This window comes from Orycteropus afer, unplaced genomic scaffold (assembly GCF_000298275.1).
Source record: "Orycteropus afer afer isolate SDZICR_OR568_19922 unplaced genomic scaffold, OryAfe1.0 scaffold00179, whole genome shotgun sequence".
NCBI lineage: Eukaryota > Metazoa > Chordata > Mammalia > Tubulidentata > Orycteropodidae > Orycteropus > Orycteropus afer.
The window spans coordinates 6,239,832-6,260,355 of record NW_006921766.1 but is presented as its reverse complement, the minus strand read 5'-3'; the positions used below and the strand labels follow the sequence as shown (position 1 = coordinate 6,260,355).

The window sequence follows — 20,524 nt, the reverse complement described above, 5'->3', positions numbered from 1 at the left end:
AACCTTTCCTTGTGCCAAAGTCTGAGTACCAGAGACCTCCACCTACTTCCCCATTCTGAACCTTGGGACGCATGTCATCCATAGCCCAGAAAAGGATGCATGGTGTGGACCCAGTGGCTGCTTTGCTTCACTGTCTGCTTGGCTAATCACCCAAAGTTTGAATCAATGATTATCACCCAAAGTTTGAGTCAATGATGTTTTGGGGGTAATTGGGTCAGCTGAACCAGAACCAAGTGTGGTAGGAGAGCTTCAAGGAGACCCAGGTATAGTTCTGTTGGCTCTAGACCCTGGAGAGCTAAGCCCTGACTTCTTCACCAAGCACTATATGCCAACACACCAATGATGCTAGCTTACAGTGATAAGGGATACGGGTGGAGGGGGGAAGCCATGTTAACTGTAGACACGTGGTCACAAAAGTTGAAGAGAGCTTCCTGCCAGTGGTAATCAGCAGTCATTGTCTTGGCAGCATGATCACCCTCATACTCATCTGAGCTGTGGCACAAGAAGTCAGTGAGAGCCCAGTGAGGAGAGCAGGGGGGAAATTACCCTCATTTGTCGGTAAATCCAGTCTGTAAATAGTGTCACGTTTCCGTATACTCCTGGCCTATTTGGCTTGGCACACCCAGATCCCCAGCTCGTGTCCCCAATCAACCACCAGATGCTGCTCTTCAAAGTGACCAGAGGACCTCCGCTGTCACCCTGGAGAGACATGTGACAGAGACAGAGAATTAAGTCACAATTGCCACACACTATTGACCATGAAGAAATGTGAGTGTGTGGTGCTTCAGGGTGTGTTCTGAGGGCACTGATGTGTGTATGTGTTAAAGTGAGTTCTGAGGGTACTGAGAGTGTGTGTGTATTGTCAATATGGGTTCTTAGGGTACAGGGGGTGGTGTGTGTCTCTGTGTTTGTGTGTCAGTGTGGGTTCAGAGGGTAATGAGGAGTGTGTGTGTGTTAATGTGAGCTCTAAGGCCATTGAGAGGTGTGAGCAGTGTGTGTGAGGGTGGGTTTTGAAGGGTGTGCAACAGTGTGTGTCTCAGTATGAATCTGCAGGTTTCATATTTCTACCAATAAGAGGTAATAGAAATATTATCAGAAAATATGTGGGAAAAATTGAGAACTTACAGGTGATTATACCAGTAATTAATTTCAGTCTGTATCAGCTAATAGGTACTAAAGAAATTGTTGTTCATATTTTTAACTAGTCAAAATATTTATTTCTGTCCAATTGACACTTTTGCCAAATAAAAGGAAGCAGTGGCCTGTGTTTCTTTGTTGATAGTGCTTGCTCCTATCACCCAAGCACCTGAGCCAGGTCCACAACCAATTGAGGTCCCTGGTCCCAGAAAATTTTGCCTCATGGGGTCTCTACTGTCTCTTGCCAGCTCAGTGGGAAGTCTGGCAAAGCCAGAAGTTTGAATAGGATTTCAAGTTTGAATAGGATTATGCTCAGCTGCTAATCGAGAGATTGGCAGTTCAAGTCTATCTCCCTAGATGTGCCTCTGAAGAAAAGCCTAGTGATCTACTTTGGAAAATCAGCCATTTAAAACACGATGAGCACAATTCTACGCTGTACACATGGGGTCGGTGGTAGTCAGAATTGACGCCATGGCAACTATTTGACTGGTAAGGCTGAATAAAGATCCACGATTACCTGGCAGGAGTCAACGTTTCCTTCCAGATACCCTGCACAGATCATAGCAGGTGTGATGAGATTGTTATAGATGTATCTATTATTACATATCCAGGGCTCAATGAGGTGCACCTCTGCTGCGTTCAGCAGTTCGGAAGTTTTCCCTGAAGACAGAAGACACTCGGTGACCTAAATGCTTTCACAGGAAAAGCACACTTCCCTCCTGGAAACCACCACCACAGACACTGTCTATGCCCTCATGTCCCCTTCCACCTCCCTCCCACCTCCCTCCCCAGCCCATCTTGTGGAGTTTGGATTATCCTTACAACGGGGGCATCTGTGACTAATGTGCAAATGGTTACAGCCCAGCTGTTAAGAAAGGTTTGAGTCTACCCAGAGGCACCTCAGACAAAAGGCCTGGCAATCTACTGCTGAAAGATCATAGCCATTGAAAACCCCATGAAGAACAGTTCTGTCAGACACATGGAGTCAACGTGAGTCAGAGGTGACCCAACAGTAACTGGTTTCTTTTTCATGAGCTCACATCCAAGAAGAAAACTTCCTGCCATTCATCTCCTAGAATCATGCTATTTCTTCTACCCACAGGCTTGGTCCTGTGGATGGATTTTCCTCATTTATCTTCCTCTCTGCTGCATCATCACCAGGGGCACACACAAGGGTATTTCCCTCTTGGGTACCTGGGTGGCACAAATCGTTGGCACTTGACTACTGACCAAAAGGTTGGTGTTGTCTGAACCACCCAGCAGCACTGCGGGAGAAAGGGCTGGCAATGTGCATTCCTAAGACTGCAACCAAGAAAACTCTACAGAGACGTTCTGCTCTGTCACAGATGGCGGATCACCATCAGTCGAAATCGACTCAATGGCAATGAGCTTGGTTTCTGGGATTGGTTTCTTTTTCCCTTTTAAACAAATCATGCTTTCTGATTCCACTTGATCTTCCACCCACCAGCCCATTTCTCTGCTCCTTTGGAACCGCTCAATTGTCAACACCTGCTGCCTCTACTTCTTTACCTCCTCTGTTGTTACCCCCACTTGATGTCTACTAGATGCCTCAAACTTCACATGCTAAGACAAAACTCTCTATTCCTACACCCCAAACTCTGACCACTCTGTCTTCCCCATCTCAGGGAATATCTCCTCCCCACACCCTGGCACTAAGAAGAAACACTAGAAGCCATCCTTCCTTGACTTCTCATCTCCTTCTCCATCACATTCAGTCCATCAGTAAATTGGGGCTCCACCCCAAATGTGTGTCACCTCTGTACCTCTACACCCACCCCCTTGGTTGGAGCTGCCATCTAGTCTCAGGGAACCACAGTAATGGCCTCCTCACTGCTATCCTGCTTCTACTCCTGCTCCTTCACCACTCCTTATACAACCACGCCAGGTCCTTTAGCAACATAGGTCAGGTCAGGTCACTCCCAGCTGTGGTTGGATAGTGTGCCCTCAAAATATGTGTTGAAATCCTAAACCCTATGCCAATGGATATAACCCATTTGGAGAGAAAGCTGTCTTTGTCATGTTAATGAGGCCATATCAGTGTAAGGTAAGTCTTAAGCTCATCCCTTTCGAGATATACAAAAAGCAGAGGAAGCACAGAAGCAAGGAAGCACAGATGGGGAAGATAGATGTCCCGTGGAGATCTACAAGGAACCAAGGAACACAGAGAAGAACACCAGGCAAGCAGAGACAAGGACCTCCCAGAAAATGGAGACACACAGCTCCAGAGGTAAAGAGAGCCTTCTTCTAGAATCGGTGCCCTAAATTTGGATTTCTAGCCTCCTGAACTGTAAGAATAAATTTCTGTTTGTTACAGGCCACCCCTCTATGGTAGTTGTTACAGCAACACTAGGTAGCAAACATTCCGTGACATCTTCCTATCGGCAGAATATGTCCATACCATACTACCATATATGATCTAGCCTAAGCCTACCTCCTCGTCCTCTGTCCCCATGCTCCAGCCACACTGGCTTCTGTTGCTTAAATGTCACCTCTGCTGACAAGACTTCCCTAAACACCCCTTCAAGTTAGCAGGCCCTCACTATCACGGCCCTCCACTACATGAAGGCCCATTGGCATCCCTGTTCATCTGACCACTCCCTCCTCTGCATACATCCACAAGAGGTGTGAACTTCACCAGGGCAGATTTTATTCTTGTATTTTCTTCATCACTGCAGTGCTGCACCTATAGCAGCACCCGGCCCACACCAGGTACTCCTCAAACATTACTTGTTTTTCCCTTTCATCTTAGCTGCTGTGGAGGCTTGTGCTCAACCATAAGGCTGAACTGCAGGAACTTTCTTTTGATAAGGTACCTGGATACCCACCACTATCTCCCTGACAGCCCTCAAATCACCCAGCCTTTGTACTCTTTACTTTGTTTTAAAGGATTTCTTGTACATGTGCCCTACATATTTTTTAAACAACACATAAAATAATTCTTTGTACCACGAAGCATTTTCAATGCTCCCTAAAAATCAAACAGCCAGAATTCCTTCATCTGAGAAATATTGTCTAGAACAGAGGCAACTTGTTACTGTGGGAACCAGGCAAGCCTTCCACTTGCTGTGGTGGTCTGGGCAGAAGGACATGGCATTGATGTTCTGTGGCTAACTGTCCATAGGTCATGGAGTCCATTCTCACCAAGAGCACCACTAAGGGCAGAATGGAGACTTCCTGAGCAGCCCTATATTAACAATGGGATGTGGACATAGGGAAGAGGGGGAGGATTTTACACATCTTACATTTATATGACCTTTACATATCAAAAGGGTCCCCATGCGGTACAAATGGTTAATGCACACATCAACCAAAAGGTTGGATGTTCACGTCCACTCAGAGGCACCTCAGAAGAAAGGCTTGGGGATCTACTTCAAAAAAAAGCAGGCGCTGAAAACCCTACTGAGCACACTTCTGCTCTGAAACACACAGCAGCACCATGAGGCACAACTAAGTTGATGGCAACTGGTGCTTTTATATTTCCAAAACCAGTTTTCACACACTGTCCTGTTTGATCTCACCAGGAACACCATGTGTTCTGTAGGGCAGGTTCGATTTTTCCCATTTAGCAGGTGAGAAAACTGAGGCACAAAGACAAGTGTTTTGCCCCAAATCACCCAGCCACTCAGTGGAACCAGGGTTAAAGGCAGACCTCCCACTTCCAAACCCAGTGCTCTGTTCTGCATGAGCAGGGTCCTGAGTGCCAGGAGCCTCACCTTTCTCGTGGGTGGCTCCCCACCCAGAAATCCAGCAGGTCTGTGTTGGATCCAGCATCATGCCCGGGTTAGGCAAACACACAGGCCTTATTCTGTCTGTTTGAAAAAAAAGACAATACTATGAGTTTGTCTGGTTTAACAGAAGCCTAAGGGGATGATTTCCACCTGGCCCTTTGCCAAATAAATGTTGCTGGGCCCGGAACCACTGCCATCCTACCCAGGGAAATTTCTGGATGCCAGCATGACCCGACACGCCTACTCTCTGTTCCTACTAGGCACTTCCTTCTAATGGGCACAACTCCTCTTGGAGTTAGGTTAGTTATAAGTGGAATGATCTGCTAATTCTGCTTCTAAAAATACTCAATGTTTTCAGGTAGCCGAGAGTAGAAAACGCACACATGTGGCAATAACTAAAAAGCTGATGGGCACAGAAGGCGCTTAATAAACACATACTGATAGACCCCACCAGCCACTCCTTAGAAGGAAGGTTGGGCAATCTACTTCAGTAGTAATATTGCCTTGGCAACAGAAGGAGGGGTTGCTATGAGTCAGGTCTGACTCAACGGCACATAAAAACAACAACTATAAACTCTAAAAGGAGCTCTGGTGGTGTAGTGGTTAAGGCATTTGACTGCTAACCAGGTTGGTGGTTCAAACCTACCAGGTGCTCTGCAAAAGAAAGATGGGACAGTCTGCTTCTATAAAGATTTACAGCCTTGGAAACCCAGAGGGGGTCTCTATGAGGTGGAATCAATTCAATGTCAGTGAGTTTGTTTTTTTTGTTGGAATAGACTCTAAGGAGCCCTGCTGGTACAATGGTTAAGTGCTCAGCTGCTGGTGGTTCGAACCCACACTGTAGCTCCATGGGAGAAAGACCTGTAATCTGCTCCTGTAAAGATTACAGCCAGCCAAGAACAACAAACTCTGTGGAGTCACATGGAGGTCCTTATAAGTCTGAATCCACTTGACGGCAACTGGTTTGTTTGTTTTTAAAATAGACTCTAGAGGGCAGTGGTCGTTCAGTGATAGAATTCACACCTTCCATGCAGGCAACTCAGGAGCTCTGATGGCATAGTGCCTAAGGCATTTGACTGTTAACCAGAAGACTGGCAGTTCAAACCCACCAGCTACTCCTCAGAGGGAAGGTTGGGCAATCTACTTCCATAGAGATACTGCCTCAGAAACCCATGGAGGGGTTGCTATGGGTCAGATCTGACTCAGAGGCAGTGAGTTTGGTTTGTTTTTTTTGGATTCTATGCAGGCAACCAGGGTTCCATTCTTGCTAATGCACCTCATATGCAGCCACCACCCATCTACAGTGGAGGCTTGTGTATTGATTGCTGTGCTGGCTGAGCAGGTTTCAGTGGTGCTTCTACACTAAAACAGACAAGGAGCAAAGGCCTGGCAATCTACTTCCCAAAATCAGCCACTGAAAACCCAAACTAACTCAACTGGTTACGGGATGATGCAGGACCAGGCAGGGTCTTGTTTTGTTGTGCATGGGGTTACCGTGAGTTGGGGACCAAACCCAAGGCAGCTAGCAACAATATATTCTAATGTATAAGCTTATCAATCAAGGTATTACCTAGGATTTCTTTCTTTTTTTTTTTTTTAATTACCTAAGATTTTCTATTGCATATAAGGTCTCTATGAGTCAGAGCGAACTCAATAGCACTAACAACAACACATTTTTCCCTTTTAACAAGGAGACTCAAATTCTAGAAAGCCATCAGAATCCATAGGAAATGAAGAAACTCCTTCCTTGGACAGCAGATCATAACTTACGGCTTGCTTTTTCAATACGTAAAACTTCCCAACTTGAATGCAAGCAACTCATGGGGAGGGACTAGGTTTTGCTTCTTTTGTCCCCACATGGGGCTAGAACATTCTGGACCCTTGGATGAACTAGAATGGGAACCAATTAAGAAGCTAGGGGTAAAGTATGTTTTTATAGCTTTAAATTATTGTTGTTTTAAAGTCTCTTACTCTTGAACTGTACATAAAAAATAAAATTATCTTTACCAATGATGGATGGGAACCTCTGGTAACATAGTGTGTAAGGCACTTGACTGCTAACCAGAAAGCTGGCAGTTCAAACCAACCAGCCACTCCGTGGAAGGAAGCTTGGGCAATCTACTTCTGAAGTGATAACGTCTCGGAAACCCAAGGAAGGGTCACTGTGAGTCAGGTCTGACTCAAGGGTGTATAACAACAACAACAACAACAACAATGATAGATGAGTGTTTCTCAAATGGAGGTAGATCTTGCCTCACAGGGGAGATCTGGCAATGTCAGGAGACAGTTTTGGTTGACACAGCTCAGCAGTTGCTACTGATCTCACAGGAAAAGGCTAAGGATGCTGCTAAGAGTCCTTTAATGTAGATGGTAGGCCCCTCAACAAAGAATTATCTGGCCCTAAATGTCAGTAGTGTCCCCAGTTGAGAAATTCTGCTCTAGACTCTTTCATCTACTGATTAATGATCACTCTACATGGTGGAGAAAAACCTGGTGGTTACTGCTTCCCTCAGCAGGCACAGGCACACTTTCAAGTGACTTGACCTCTGCTGACCCCTTTCCTGCCTTCTACCGCACACCATCCTCACTCAACCCAACAACCTTCCTTTCATTTATCACAGCTATTTCCAGGCAACAACTTCTTAAGATTTGGCCAAAATAATCCACACTCTCTGGGCCAGAGAAGCAAAGGTATATACCATTAAAAGTCAGAGGGGTCTGCAACTTCATAAGAGCAATATCATTGTTCTTGGTCTTGGAATCATAATTTGGATGAGAAATAACTTTTTCTACTCGGTATCCTTGTCCATAGAACATGAAAGACTGCCTCAAAATCCCCGCAAAGGCTGTCCAATACCGTGGGTTGGAAAGAGGTCTGGAAAAGAAAGATAAACAATACTCAGAACTGTAGGTGTGAAACACTCACTTGAGGAACTCCACAATCCATAGTTGCTGTCAGCTGCCATTAAGTTGGCCCCTAACTCATGGTGACCCCACTCAACAAAATGTCACCCAATCCTGCACCATCCCCACCATGAGGACGTTAGTAGGGCAGTTGTGGAATTCTTGCTCTCCATGCAGGAGACCCAGGTTTGATTCCCAGCTAATGCACCTCATATGCAGCCCCCACCTGGCTGTCACCGAGGTCTTACATGTTGCCCTGATGCTGAACAGGCTTCAGCAGAGCTTCCAGACTAAGACGGACTAGGAAGACAGGCTTGGTGATCTATTTCTGAAAATCAGCCAGTGAAAACCCTAAGGATCACAGTGGTCTGATTCACAGCTAGAGATGGTACAGGATCAGGCAGCATTTCCTTCTGTTTTTCATGGGGTCACCATGAGTCAGAACTGAGCTGACAGCACATAAGCACAGCAAAAATTCTTTTATGAAGATTAACAGTATAACTGATGGCTATCTTCAGCCATCTCAATTCCCGTTGCCAAAAAAAAAAAAACCCAAAAACTCACAGCCATCTAGTCGGTCTTGACTCATAAGGACTCCTCCTTGGGTTTCCAAGGCTGTATCACTATGGAGTTCTGGTAGCATAGTGCCTAAAGCACTTGACTGCTAACCAGAAGGCTGGTGGTTCAAACCCACCAGCCATTCCTCGGAAGGAAGATGGGGCAATCTACTTCCACAGCGATACTGCCTCAGAAACCCAAGGAGGGGTTGTTATGAATCAGGTCCGGCTCGACGGCACATAACAACAACAGCATCAGTATGGAAGTAGATTGCCCCATCTTCCTTCCAAGGAGTGGCTGGTGGGTTTGAATCAGCCTTCTAGTTAGCAGTCAAATGCCTTAGGCACTATGTCACCAGAGCTCCTCCCACTCCTGTCACCAAGGACTCTTAACTGGGGAGCACAGAGAAGCTTCTGGCAGGGTGTAAGTTCTCTGTTCATGTCTGAATGTTCACTCTCCAGGAACAAACATCCTAGAGAGATCAGACTTCAAGCGGGTGGTGGCTTTTATGAGTTGAGAAGACACCAGGTCAAATGGAATTCTCACTACATCGACCAACTCCACATTGCCCCCTAGTGCCCAGAACACACACACACACACACACACACACACACACACACAGGAGGCATGCAATGCTTGCACACTGAAAGGTGGACTATGACACATTTCACAGCCAGCTCATCCTCACAACCCCACTGAGAGGCAGGTGTCCTCAGCCTCCCCACTTACTGACAAGGGAACTGGACCTTCAAGAGGGTAAGTATTTGCTCAGCATCACACAGTGGCACAGCTACATTCTAAGTAAGGAGTCTGGCCCCAGCATCCTATCACTGGCTGCCTCCCTGGTGACTCGGGACAGGTACTTACTCTTCCACACAGTGAGCGGCCGTCACAATCCACTCGGGGGTGATGATGGAGCCTCCGCAAACATGGACGCCTTGGACGTGCAGGCTGACCTGCCAGGGCCAGTCCCCCAGGGCAGCATTCTCGCCCCCAACAATCCGGCTCTGGCGGTTCATCTTGATGTTGACCCCACACTCTAAAGTAGCAAACACAATGTGTGCCCATGTGTCAGTGAGCACATGCCATAGCTGCCCTGTGCCCCCCAGCACCCAGCTCTGCACCTGCATGGCCCCTTTCAAAGGATCTTTCAGGCTGGAGGGCAGATGATAAAGACAGCAATTGCCTTATCTCATTTGTTGAGATATAGGGAGAGAGAGAGAGAGTTAGAGATTGCCCTGGTCTGCTCCTCTGCCTTCCCAAGCCCTCTGTTATGGACTGAATTTTGTCTCCCAAAAATAGGAGTTGGAATCCTACAGGTAAATGTAATCCTCTAATCATTCTGATCTGGGAACAGGGTTCTTTGTTATGTTAATGAAGACACCAATATAGGGTGGGTCCTGAACCTGATCACTTCTGGGTTATAAAAAGAGTAAATTAAACACAGAGCCACACACAAATGGGGGGCAGGGCAATGGATAGATGTCCTAAGAACACACAGGGCTATGGAAACTGAAAAAGACAAGGACTAAGACACCTTCCCAGGCATCACCTCCTCTGCTAGCATCCAATGCCACTTACTAGGCACTTCTGAGATTCCGCGAAGGTACTTAACATACCCCGGGGAGGGGGACCCTGGACAATCAAGGGCCCCTAGGTGCTCTTGAGTCAGAGAGGGGCTGACAATGTTTGGAAGGCTCAGAAAGATGGTGGGTGGTGGTGAAGGGGGGTCAGAAAGAGGATGTCCTCAATACCTGCCCTGCTCTGGTATGCTGTGTGTCAGTTTCATCATGGACCATTAACACTGTGAGACCATTAACATCACCAACATAGACACATAGACAATTAATACCATTAATACTGCCCTACCCCAAGTGAGGCTCCTAGTGGGTGGGTGGGGTGATGCTGAGATTCCCAGAAGGTCGGGGATAATTCTCTAATCATTCTGATCCAAATGAGGAAGGGAGACTGGCAGAGGGCCCTCCAAGTCCCAAGGACTTCTCCTGAGAATATCTCTAGGTGTCCACATCCATCAGCCCAGCCCTCACACACTGCCCCCATCCTTGGCCAGCCACACTGAGGAAGCAGGTGAGGAACCCTCCAGAGTCCTCACTCAATGTAGCACCCACCCCCATCTGACTACTTTCCTGAGTTGCTGTCTCAACTTTCCCATAAGGTGGGCAGTATGGGCACTGGAGGCGGCAAAACCACTTTCTTGGCAATTGTGCTAGGTCCCTGTTTGGTACTTAAAGACCCAAGCTGAACCTGGCAGTGACATTATGTGGCCTAACTATGAGTCTGCTGGTTTACTACATCAGGCTGGAAGGGTAAGCTTCTGGAACAAGATCACAGAGGTGGGGAAATAGGTTGCCCTTCCTTTTCACCTCCAGTTGTGGAGTGCCCAAGGGGGGACCCCCCCCCCCAGCTCTACCAGGAGGTGGCACAAAGAATCAGGTTTGGCCAAGTTTCTCCAGATTGCCCGTCCTCAGAAGGTGCTTCTGGGACCCAAGGGTGAAGGTGTCCAAAGCACATCAAGATGCAAAAAGGAGCTTCTGGGTAGAGTGTGAATGAACAGAGGATGAAGCCTGTGGGTTCAGCCCTGCCCATTGAACCACCTCCCACACGGCTCTCCTTCTGACTGCGCGCCCAAAGGCACAGGGAAAGACGTTTCTAAAGGTAATGAATGTTTCATTTGTAGAAAAGGAAAATCAAAAAGCACTTACCTATACAGCGTAAAGAAACCACTGTTTTTGAAGAACACACATCACTGGAAAAGAAAGGGGGCATTTTAGTTACTCTAATAAATGAAGAAGCATGTGACTTTGCAGATACTTAGAAGGAACATCTTCTGTCAAAGTTCCCACTCCCTGTCTCCCCACAAATAGAAGGCCTACTATCCGAAAAGCAAATAAAATAAATGCATAGGCACAGTGATAAAGATCAGAAACTGAGTCAAACCACCAGGATCAAATCCCATCGGTGTAGCCTTAGGCAGGTTATTTAATCTGTCTGTACCTTCTCTCTCTCACCGTTGTAGAGTTGGATCCAACTCATAGTGATCCCTCCTTGGGTTTCCAAGATGATATCACTAAGGAAGTAGATTGCCCCATCTTCCTTCCAAGGAGTAGATGGTGGGTTTGAACCACCAGCCTTCTGGTTAGCAGTCAAGTGCCTTAGGCACTATGCTACCAGAGCTCCTGTCTACAGCTTAGCTTATCAGTCTATAAAATAGACCAAAACCAAACCAAATCCACTGCCAGCAGGTTTGATTTTGACTCATAGTGACTCCCAGTGGGTTTCAATTGCTATAACTCTTTACAGAAATAGATCGCTCCATTTTCCTTCCAAGGAGAAGCTGGTGGGTTTGAACAGCCAACCTTCTGGTTAGCAGCCACATGCCTGAGGAGCTCACCACCAGAACCCCTTTAATACCAATTCACAGAGTGGTTGTAAGAATAAGTTGTCTCTTTTGTTAGTGATTACTTTTATTCTTGGAATTTAAGATCATCCTCTAATTTTTTAAGGAAGCCATTTGGAGACTTCTGGGTTCCTAAGACTGCTTACATTTATTTATAGTATTCAAAACAGTACAACAACCTGGAAGGACCTTGGAAACATTCTGCTCAGTGAAATAAGTCAGTCACAAAACAACAAATATTGTTTGATCCCACTTATATAAACTATCTAAAAGAGGCAATTGTCTGTAGTGACCAAAGTTTATTAGTGGTTCCCTGGGATGGTTGGGAAGGGGGTCCTGGGACTCATTGCTTAGGGATCACCGAGTTTCTGTTAATAAAAAACCATGAAAACCAAACTCGCTGTCACCAAGTCTGATCCGACTCATAGTGACCCCTTCCTTGGGTTTCCGAGGCAGTATCTCTACCGAAGTAGATTGCCCAACCTTCCTTCCGAGGAGTCGCTGGTGGGTGTGAACCGCCAGCCTTCTGGTTAGCAGTCAAATGCTTTAGGCACTATGCCACCAGAGCTCCCAGAGTTTCTGTTAATAGTGGTGGATTAATTTGGAAATGGATAGTGGTGATGGTAATACCACATGATGAACATAATAACATCACTGAATTGTACATGTAAAATAAGTTGAAATGGCAAATGTTTTGTCATATATATATATATTTTAATTAGGATTTGGGTGAAGATTTACAGAGTAAATTCACTTTTCATACAGCAGTTCACATATACTTTGTCTCATGTCATTGACCAAAATTTACAATGCAGCAGCTCCCCTCCCACTTCCTCCCCATAATTACCTCCTCCCAGTGTCCATCCCTTCATACTCTTCTGCACCCTGAGCTATCTCCCTGTGCATAAGCAGCCCTTCCTTCTCCCATGATTGTTCTCTCCAGGGCGTGTATCTACTTGAGGTAAATGTTTAACTCACTTGCCTGTACATTGTTTGGCTGGAAACCACAGTTGTGGGTTCAATTCCAGACCTGAAGGGCAGCTAGGGGCCATAGTCTCAGTGGTTACACCAGGCTCCATTAGACCAGCAAACCTGGTCCCCCCCTTTTTTTTTTTTTTGCCTCCAAATGATTTTGAGTTTTGTACCACATTGTTCTCCCTCTTTATGCAGGATCTCCTACATCCCTTCCAAGTGGATGGCAGTGGTAGCTGGGCACCATCTAGTTCTTCTGGTCTCATAGTTGTATAGGTTGCAGATCGGATGGTGTACCAGTTGCTAGGACTGATTGTTTCCATTAATTTTGGTTTTCTTCTTTCTTCTTGACGAGGAAAGACCCGTTGTTGCATCTAGATGGCAGCTTCCTAGCTTTTAAGGTCCCAGTAGCTACTCGCCAAAGTAGGAGGTGGAACAATGTTTTGTATAGTATGTTATGCCAATTGAGTTTGATGTCCCCTGCGACTATGGTCCCAAGCCCGCAGGATCAACTACTCGGTCCCTCTGGGTAGCTGGCTGTGACCAAGTAATGACCATAACCTTGCCCCTTGTCAGCTCTACTATACACCTGGGAATTCTGATCATTCACATGAACTTATAGGCCCATTGTCTGCCAACCCTGTATATGATCTTGGATACACTCTCCATTTAGACATACCTAATTGTTTAGCTTGTTCACCCATCTATCCGTCCCTATACCCATGTTTGCTTTCATTGACAACTCAGTATTGTATATGCAAAGGGGTTCATCATATATATTTTTAACATAATTTTAAAAACAACAAAAAATACAACCAATAATTTTCCCAGGTGCACAAGAAAATGAAAGTTAGGGATGAAAAGGAAATAATTAATAAATTCTCCTGTACTGTGCATATTACCCTAATATGCTGAGAAAGACAGCCAGGCCTTGACACTGAACACAGCCAAGTTCACAGAACACCAATGTCAGACTAGGTCACTCTGTGACCAAATGGATCAAGACAAAAACAAGCCCACTCTGTGATCATGTCTGAATACAGACAACACGCGAGCGCATGGTCCAAACCACAGAAGTGACCACACGGCCCCCTCTGCTGGCCACAAGTGTTAACTACAGCTCCTTACCAATCCCAGCTTTACCTTCTTCTGGATCTCCTACCTTCTAAATAAAAATGAAGTCCTCCAGTCACAGTATCACCTACTTCCTGACAGCATCCAATCCATAGCAAGTCCTATTTCCTTTAGGTTCCCCCAAATCACTTACCACAAGCCCCAATCCTATAACGAGTCCTAAAACTCAAGCCAAACGTTGCTATCGAGTCAATTCTGACTCATAAGGAGTCCTAACACCTTCTTATAAAGATGTCCCTATGGTGTGCAGCACCCTCACTGCCACAAGTCCATAAACCTACCAGTGTTCAACTACAGGGGTGTCCCTGCTGGTCCATGGCTGCAGGGCAGTGACAAAGCCAAGGAAAAAAAAAAGTTCCTTAATAGAGAGGTTTTCTAAGAATCGTGAGGCCAACTCTCCTCTACCTAGAAATTCACTTGAGTAGCTAACCCCCAGCAACTAGGTTGGCAACAATGATTTCAGACAAGGCTGGCTAGGAGTCAAGCCCAGAGGTTCAAGTATCAAAGGGCAATTTCTGAAAGAAAAGAGGGAAAAAAAGTTTTCCCACACCATCGCCACGGATACAGACTCTGGCACACTACACAATGATCATTTCTTCTTCCCTCTACACTGTCAGCCCCTTGTGAGTTCCCAAGCTCTGTGCCAGAGGACAGCAGGCCTTTTCACCCCCTCCCCCATCAGCTCTATTTTTCATGGCTCTGACATTTCATGTGTAACCACGGAAGACAAAGCAACATTCAATATTTACAAATAGTGCAGGCAGCTGTGTTTTGCTTCTCAGGTGGGCAAACCGCAGCCCTGTGGTTTTGATGGGTGCACCTGGCTGTGTCTGCTCCTCCCTCTTGAGCTTGCCCTGTGACATTCCAAAGCCTGGGTGGACCCAGCCCCCCAGACACCACTGGGAATCTCTTTTGCTTCCACCTCCCACTCACAGAAAGGAGGGACCTGTGGTTAGTTCATCCTTCCCCAAATCCAGCACCTGGCACCTGCTGGCAGCATGGGGGATAGCCAGCCACCTGGGGATGAGCCACCCAAATCTAGGAGTGAGTAAGGCTTTTGTGAAGGGCAGTGAAATCTTTTGTGCATGATATTGTCATGGTGGACACATGACATTATGCATTTGTCAAAATCCAGAGAACTGTACAACACAGAGGAGTGAAACTTGATGCAAACTATGGACTTTAGTTACTAATAATGTATCAATATGGATTCTTCAATTGTAATAAATGTACCCAGGAATACAAGATGTTAATAACAGGACAAACTGTGTGCAGTGGGGAAAGGGGATAAATGGGAACCCTCTGTATTTCTGTGTAACATTTCTATAAATCTAAAACTGCTCTAGAAAATGAAGTGTATTAAAAAGATTCAGGTAACAATAATTCTAAGAAGAATACCAATATTTGAAACAGATGCAAAACAAAATTCGTAGCTTGAAACCACTCCTTCCTCCACCCCACCCCCCAGGAATTAAGCCATCAAGCATAGGACCTACTATTTGTGTTCATTCCCATGCCCCTGGTCACTCAGTGGTCAGCCCAGGGTAGAGAGTCTGCCCCAAAGTGTGGCAGACGCAGAGGCTAGGATCTGCCAGTGCCTACCCATCACTTGGGGCCTGAGCCAGCCTTCAGGGAGACCACAGCCCACTCACTGTGGCCACCAGGTCTCTCATGTTACAGTGTTTCTGATGTGACCACATGAGACACACCTTCAAGGCTGAGGGACAGCATCTACAGAATTTCCCCATAACTGGGAGAGTACCAGGAATGTTGGTGAACTGAACTGGCCTCTCTCACCCAGGCCACGGAATGTGGCTCAGCTGGTGGGTACCATTACCTGATGTGATTGACTGTTCACCGATTGGGGCTGGGGGACTAACTCTCCTAGGGAGTTGGGATTGAGGGGGTCCCTGGGAAGCAGGACTCAGTGTTGAAACAAAGCAAGTCCAGGGCATAATGGTGTGCACCGGTCATCCTATTTGGGACACCAAGCAACTCTCTGGGATTCCTAGTGCCACATCTGATAGAGTAGGTATACCTACAAATGTTTGGTGAAAAATACATAAAGTTGATTCTCAATTTTGCAGTGTTATCCAGTATCATTGAGGGTAGAATGCAGAGGCTGCAGACTAAATGGAAAATAAACCTTGGCCACTTCCTCAGAATACATGCAAGGCTGCTCAGAGCAAGCAGTCCTGATTAAAGGCCAACCTCTTCCCAAGGAGAAAATCATCCAAACCCAGAATTAGAGAAATCTTGCCCAGAATAATGATCTCTGGGGCATTAGCTGGTCATTCTGACTATTCACCTTTTCTAAGAATGAAATAATCAATACCTGTGGAACAGTTTTTTATACAAATCAATATTCCCAGCACTGGTGTTCAGTTTCATAAAGCTGATAGCACCGCTGTTGTCTATCACGCTTTGGCTGGAGTAAAAACTATTCCTGAAAAACAAGCATCCAAAACAGAATATGTTATTCAAAATAACAGTTCAGTCTGAAGCCATCACAAATTCTATACTACATTCCTTTTTGTATAATGTTCAGAAGAAAACCTTAATATTCTGGAAAACAAAAGCACAAGTTCTAATCATATATGTTATGTGTACATGCACTTATTATACCTATATGATATTTGGTGGTATAGTGGTTTACACATTCAGCTGACAACCAAAACATTGGTGGTGTGAACCCACCAACTGCTCCATGGAAGAAAGATGGAGCAGTCTTGGAAACCCAGTGGGATCATTGTGAGTGGAAATGTACTTAATGGCAGTGAGTTGGTTTTTTGGTTTGATATGGTACACATATGATATGCATATATAATACATAGTAAGCACCAAACCAAACGCAAACCACTGCCATGGACTCAATTCTGACTCGTAGTGATCCTATCGGACAGAGCAGAATGGCCCATAGAGTTTCCAAGCCTGTAAATCTTTATGGAAGCAGACTGCTTTGTGTTTCTCCTGTGGAGAGGCTGGTGGGTTTGAACTGCTGAACTTTTGGTTAGCAGCCAAATGCATTAACGACTATGCCACCAGGGCTTCTTAAAATAATGTCATAAACCAAAAAAAAAAAAACCCACCTCACTGCCACTGAGTCAGTTCCAACTCATAGAGACCCCTCCTTGGGTTTCTGAGGCTGTATCTCTACAGAAATAGATTGCTCAATCTTCCTTCCAAGGAGTGGCTGGTGAATTTGAACCATCAGCCTTCTGATTAGCAGTCAGATGCCTTAGGCACTATGCCACCAGAGCTCCCAATAATGACATATATATGTATATATTGTATATTTATATATGTATACTACACATATAATACACTGTACACCACATGACCCAGGAGATGGTGGCTGGGTGGAAACATGGGGGAAGCCAGCACTTGTGAATGTGCAGGACACAGGTCCAGCAAACTAGGTTCCACCTGCTGGTTGCAGTTCTGTTTGGGAAGAGGAACTCCCTTGGTATTTGCAAGCACTTCCACAGAAGAACAGAGAGAAGTGGATTCTTCTTATGCACCTACTACTGTCTGTCATTGTCACTATGAGGTCACTGCCCATTCTTGACAACAAGGTGCCACACTCACTTGTAGCCCATGTCTCTGCAGGCTGCCCTCCCATAGCTCTCACTCCAGTTGTCCCAGCACACAGGGTGCCAGGACTTCTTCTGGGCCGAGTACACCTGCAGGATGAAGTTTGGTCCATAAAGGCGCACTGTGGGTGAGGGAGAGTTTTTGTGAGTACGTGAAGGACAGATAACATGATACAACACCATATCACACCACACAACATGACACTACAATATACAACATACCACACACAATACCACAACACACCCGACATAAACCATTGGTCCTGACGCTAATGGCTGTGGGGCCCAACCTTCCCCTGAAGACACAAAGCACCAGGGCTAGGTTGCTCTTCTTAATAGACTGACCACAACTATCAGGACACTATGAGTCTGTTCTTTCTCTGTTAAAAAGTCCTTTACCCAAAAAAGTGAAAACTAGAATTCAGACAAAAACTTGTACACTGGTGTTCACAGCAGCACTATTCACAAGAGCCAAAAGTAGGAACAACCCAAGTGTCCATTGGCTGATGAACAGATAAACAAAATGTAGTATGTCATTGAATGGAATATTATTCAGCCATCAAAAGGAATGAAGTTTGGATACATGCTATGCCAGGGATGACCCTTGAGGATATTATGCTGAGTGATAGAAGCAAGTCACAAAAGGACTACAAGGTATACGATTCTATTTATATAAAATGTCCAGAAAAAGCAAATCTATAGACAGAAAGTAATTTAGCACATGCTTAAGGTTCATTGTGTGTGTATGTGAGTGTGAAGAGGTATGGTAGTAATCACTAAAGGATGCAGAGTGGCCTTTTAGGGTAATAAAGATGTTCTCAGATGACTGGTGATATTTGTACAACTTTGTGAATATACTAAATGCTGAACTGTACACTTTCAATGGGTGGATTAGATAGTATCCTGACAAAGAAGTCCTCTTTGAACAATCACTTTGATCAACAGGGTATATCCTCTTAATTAAATCCTGGACTCTGAGCAAACACCAGGTGACCTGGCAGAATCTCCTTGTAAAGATTCTGCCTCTAAATTAGCCAATGTTTTGTCAAAATTACCTCAGCTCTTTGCTTCAAGAAATAAAACATTATAAATGTAGCTCAATGAGTGGCTGGACCTGTGGGCTCAAAACCATGGTTGCAGGGGACAGCAGGCTCAACTGGCATAACATACTACACAAAACCATTGTCCCACCTCCTACTTTGGTGAGACTAGGGTCTTAAAGCTTGCAAGTGGTCATGTAGATGCAACAATGGTTCTCTCCTCATCCAGAGCAAAGAAGAATGAAGAAAACAAAGATCTTGGAAATAGTTATTTCAAGGGACTGGTACACCATGTGATCCTCAGACTATATAACTATGAGACCAGAAGAACTAGATGGTGCCCAGCTACCACTGTCAACCACTCTGAAAGGGTTCAGTGCAGGAAATCCTGGAGTGAGAGAACAACGTGGAACAAAACTCATAAATTCATTGAAAAAAAAAAAAAAAAAGACCAGGTTTATTGGTCTGATAGTGCCAGGTGAGATCCTGAGACTATGGCCCCTAGTCACCCTTCAGGTCTGGAATTGAACTCACTCCAAACAATAGACAGGCATATAGGGTGAACATTTACACCCTAAATGATAGATACACTCCTTAGAATGATCAACCATGGTAGAACAGAAGGGCAGTATTTGCACAGGGAGATAGCTCAGGGGCAGGAATGCATAGGAAAGGATACAGGGAAGAGGTAACTGTAGGGAGGGAGTGGAAAAAGAACTGTTACACTGTGGGGAATTGCAGTCAATGTCATGAAATAAAATGTATATGACCTGCTGTGGGAGCTCTGGTGACATAGTGCCTAAGGCATTTGACTGCTAACCAAAAGGCTGGCAGTTCAAACCCACTAGCCGCTCCTCGGAAGGAAGGTTGGGCAATCTACTTCCGTAGTGATACCGCCTCAGAAACCCAAGGAGGGGTTGCTATTGAGTAGAATCTGACTCCACAGCAATGGTTGCATTTGCTTTAAGAACTGCTGTACGGAAAATGAATTTGCTCTGTAAACTTTCACCCAAATCACAATAAAAAATTAAAATAAATAAATAAGTGTAGCTCAAGGCCCTCCTCTATTCCACCCCCTTCTCTCCCACCTTACAGGTAACCACTCCTCAGAATTCTCAAAACTTTTCGTTGCATAGGAGAATACAACCAGGGTGGTGTATTCACAGAACAGAATTCTGTAACTTTAGGATTAACTGTAGTCTTATGTATTAACATGAACAATTTTGAAAAGAACATTGCATAGAAGAGCAAGTTGCTAAATTATATGTTTCCTATATAATTTATATAAAATGTGAGAGTGTGCAAAATGGCGTTTTTGATTATATGTGTGCTTAAAGTAGAAAAGGAAATCCCACCTCTTCTGAGGTTTCACTTCTAACCTCCTGTTGGTGGCCCCTGTTATTGAATAAATGATATCTCCCCAAAATATGGATTAAAATCCTAATCCCTGTACCTGTAAATATTAGGAGCCCTGGTGGTGCAGTATTTTAAACTCTTAGCTGCTAATCAAAAGATTGGTGGTTCAAACCTATTAGCTGCTCTGTGGAGAGAGATATGGCAGTCTGCGTCCTTAAAGATTTGCCACCTTGGAAATCCTATGGAGCAGTAATACTCTGTCCTGTAGGGTTACTATGAGTCAAAATCAACAAAACTACAGTGGGGTGGTGGTCTTTTTTTTTTTTTAATCTATAAATATGATTGCTTGGAAATAGGGACTTTCTTTTATGTTTATGAGGCCATAGTAGTGTAGGGTGGGTCCCAAACCTAATCTCTGAAAAGGGCAGAATAGACACAGAGATACACACAGTGGAAAACAGATGACCAAGACAGATGCATCTACAAGCATCACCAGCAGCTACTAGAAGCTAAAATAGACAAGGAAGGACTTCCCCCATGTCACTCTTTATATTTGGACTTCTGGCCTCCTAAACTGTGAGAAAATAAGTTTTGTTTTTTTAAAGTTACCCACGTAGGGTGGGGGTGGAGCCCAGTCACTAGTGCTCGGACAGCTCCCTTGTT

The 20,524-nt window shown here is 45.1% G+C and overlaps 1 protein-coding gene across 1 annotated transcript in view; it reads right to left on the bottom strand.

Annotated features, from left to right (window-relative positions):
* Positions 1-507: 507 nt before the first annotated feature.
* Positions 508-20,524, bottom strand: part of TMPRSS2 (transmembrane serine protease 2) — a 41,657-nt gene continuing 21,640 nt past the window's right edge. Inside the window, exons 5-12 of the mRNA XM_007947316.2 lie at positions 17,461-17,587; positions 16,208-16,318; positions 11,072-11,115; positions 9,216-9,387; positions 7,586-7,761; positions 4,872-4,967; positions 1,655-1,797; positions 508-699 (exon numbers count right to left, since the gene is read on the bottom strand). Coding sequence (XP_007945507.2) covers positions 508-699; positions 1,655-1,797; positions 4,872-4,967; positions 7,586-7,761; positions 9,216-9,387; positions 11,072-11,115; positions 16,208-16,318; positions 17,461-17,587 — 1,061 coding nt within the window. The remainder of the gene's footprint in view (positions 700-1,654; positions 1,798-4,871; positions 4,968-7,585; positions 7,762-9,215; positions 9,388-11,071; positions 11,116-16,207; positions 16,319-17,460; positions 17,588-20,524) is intronic.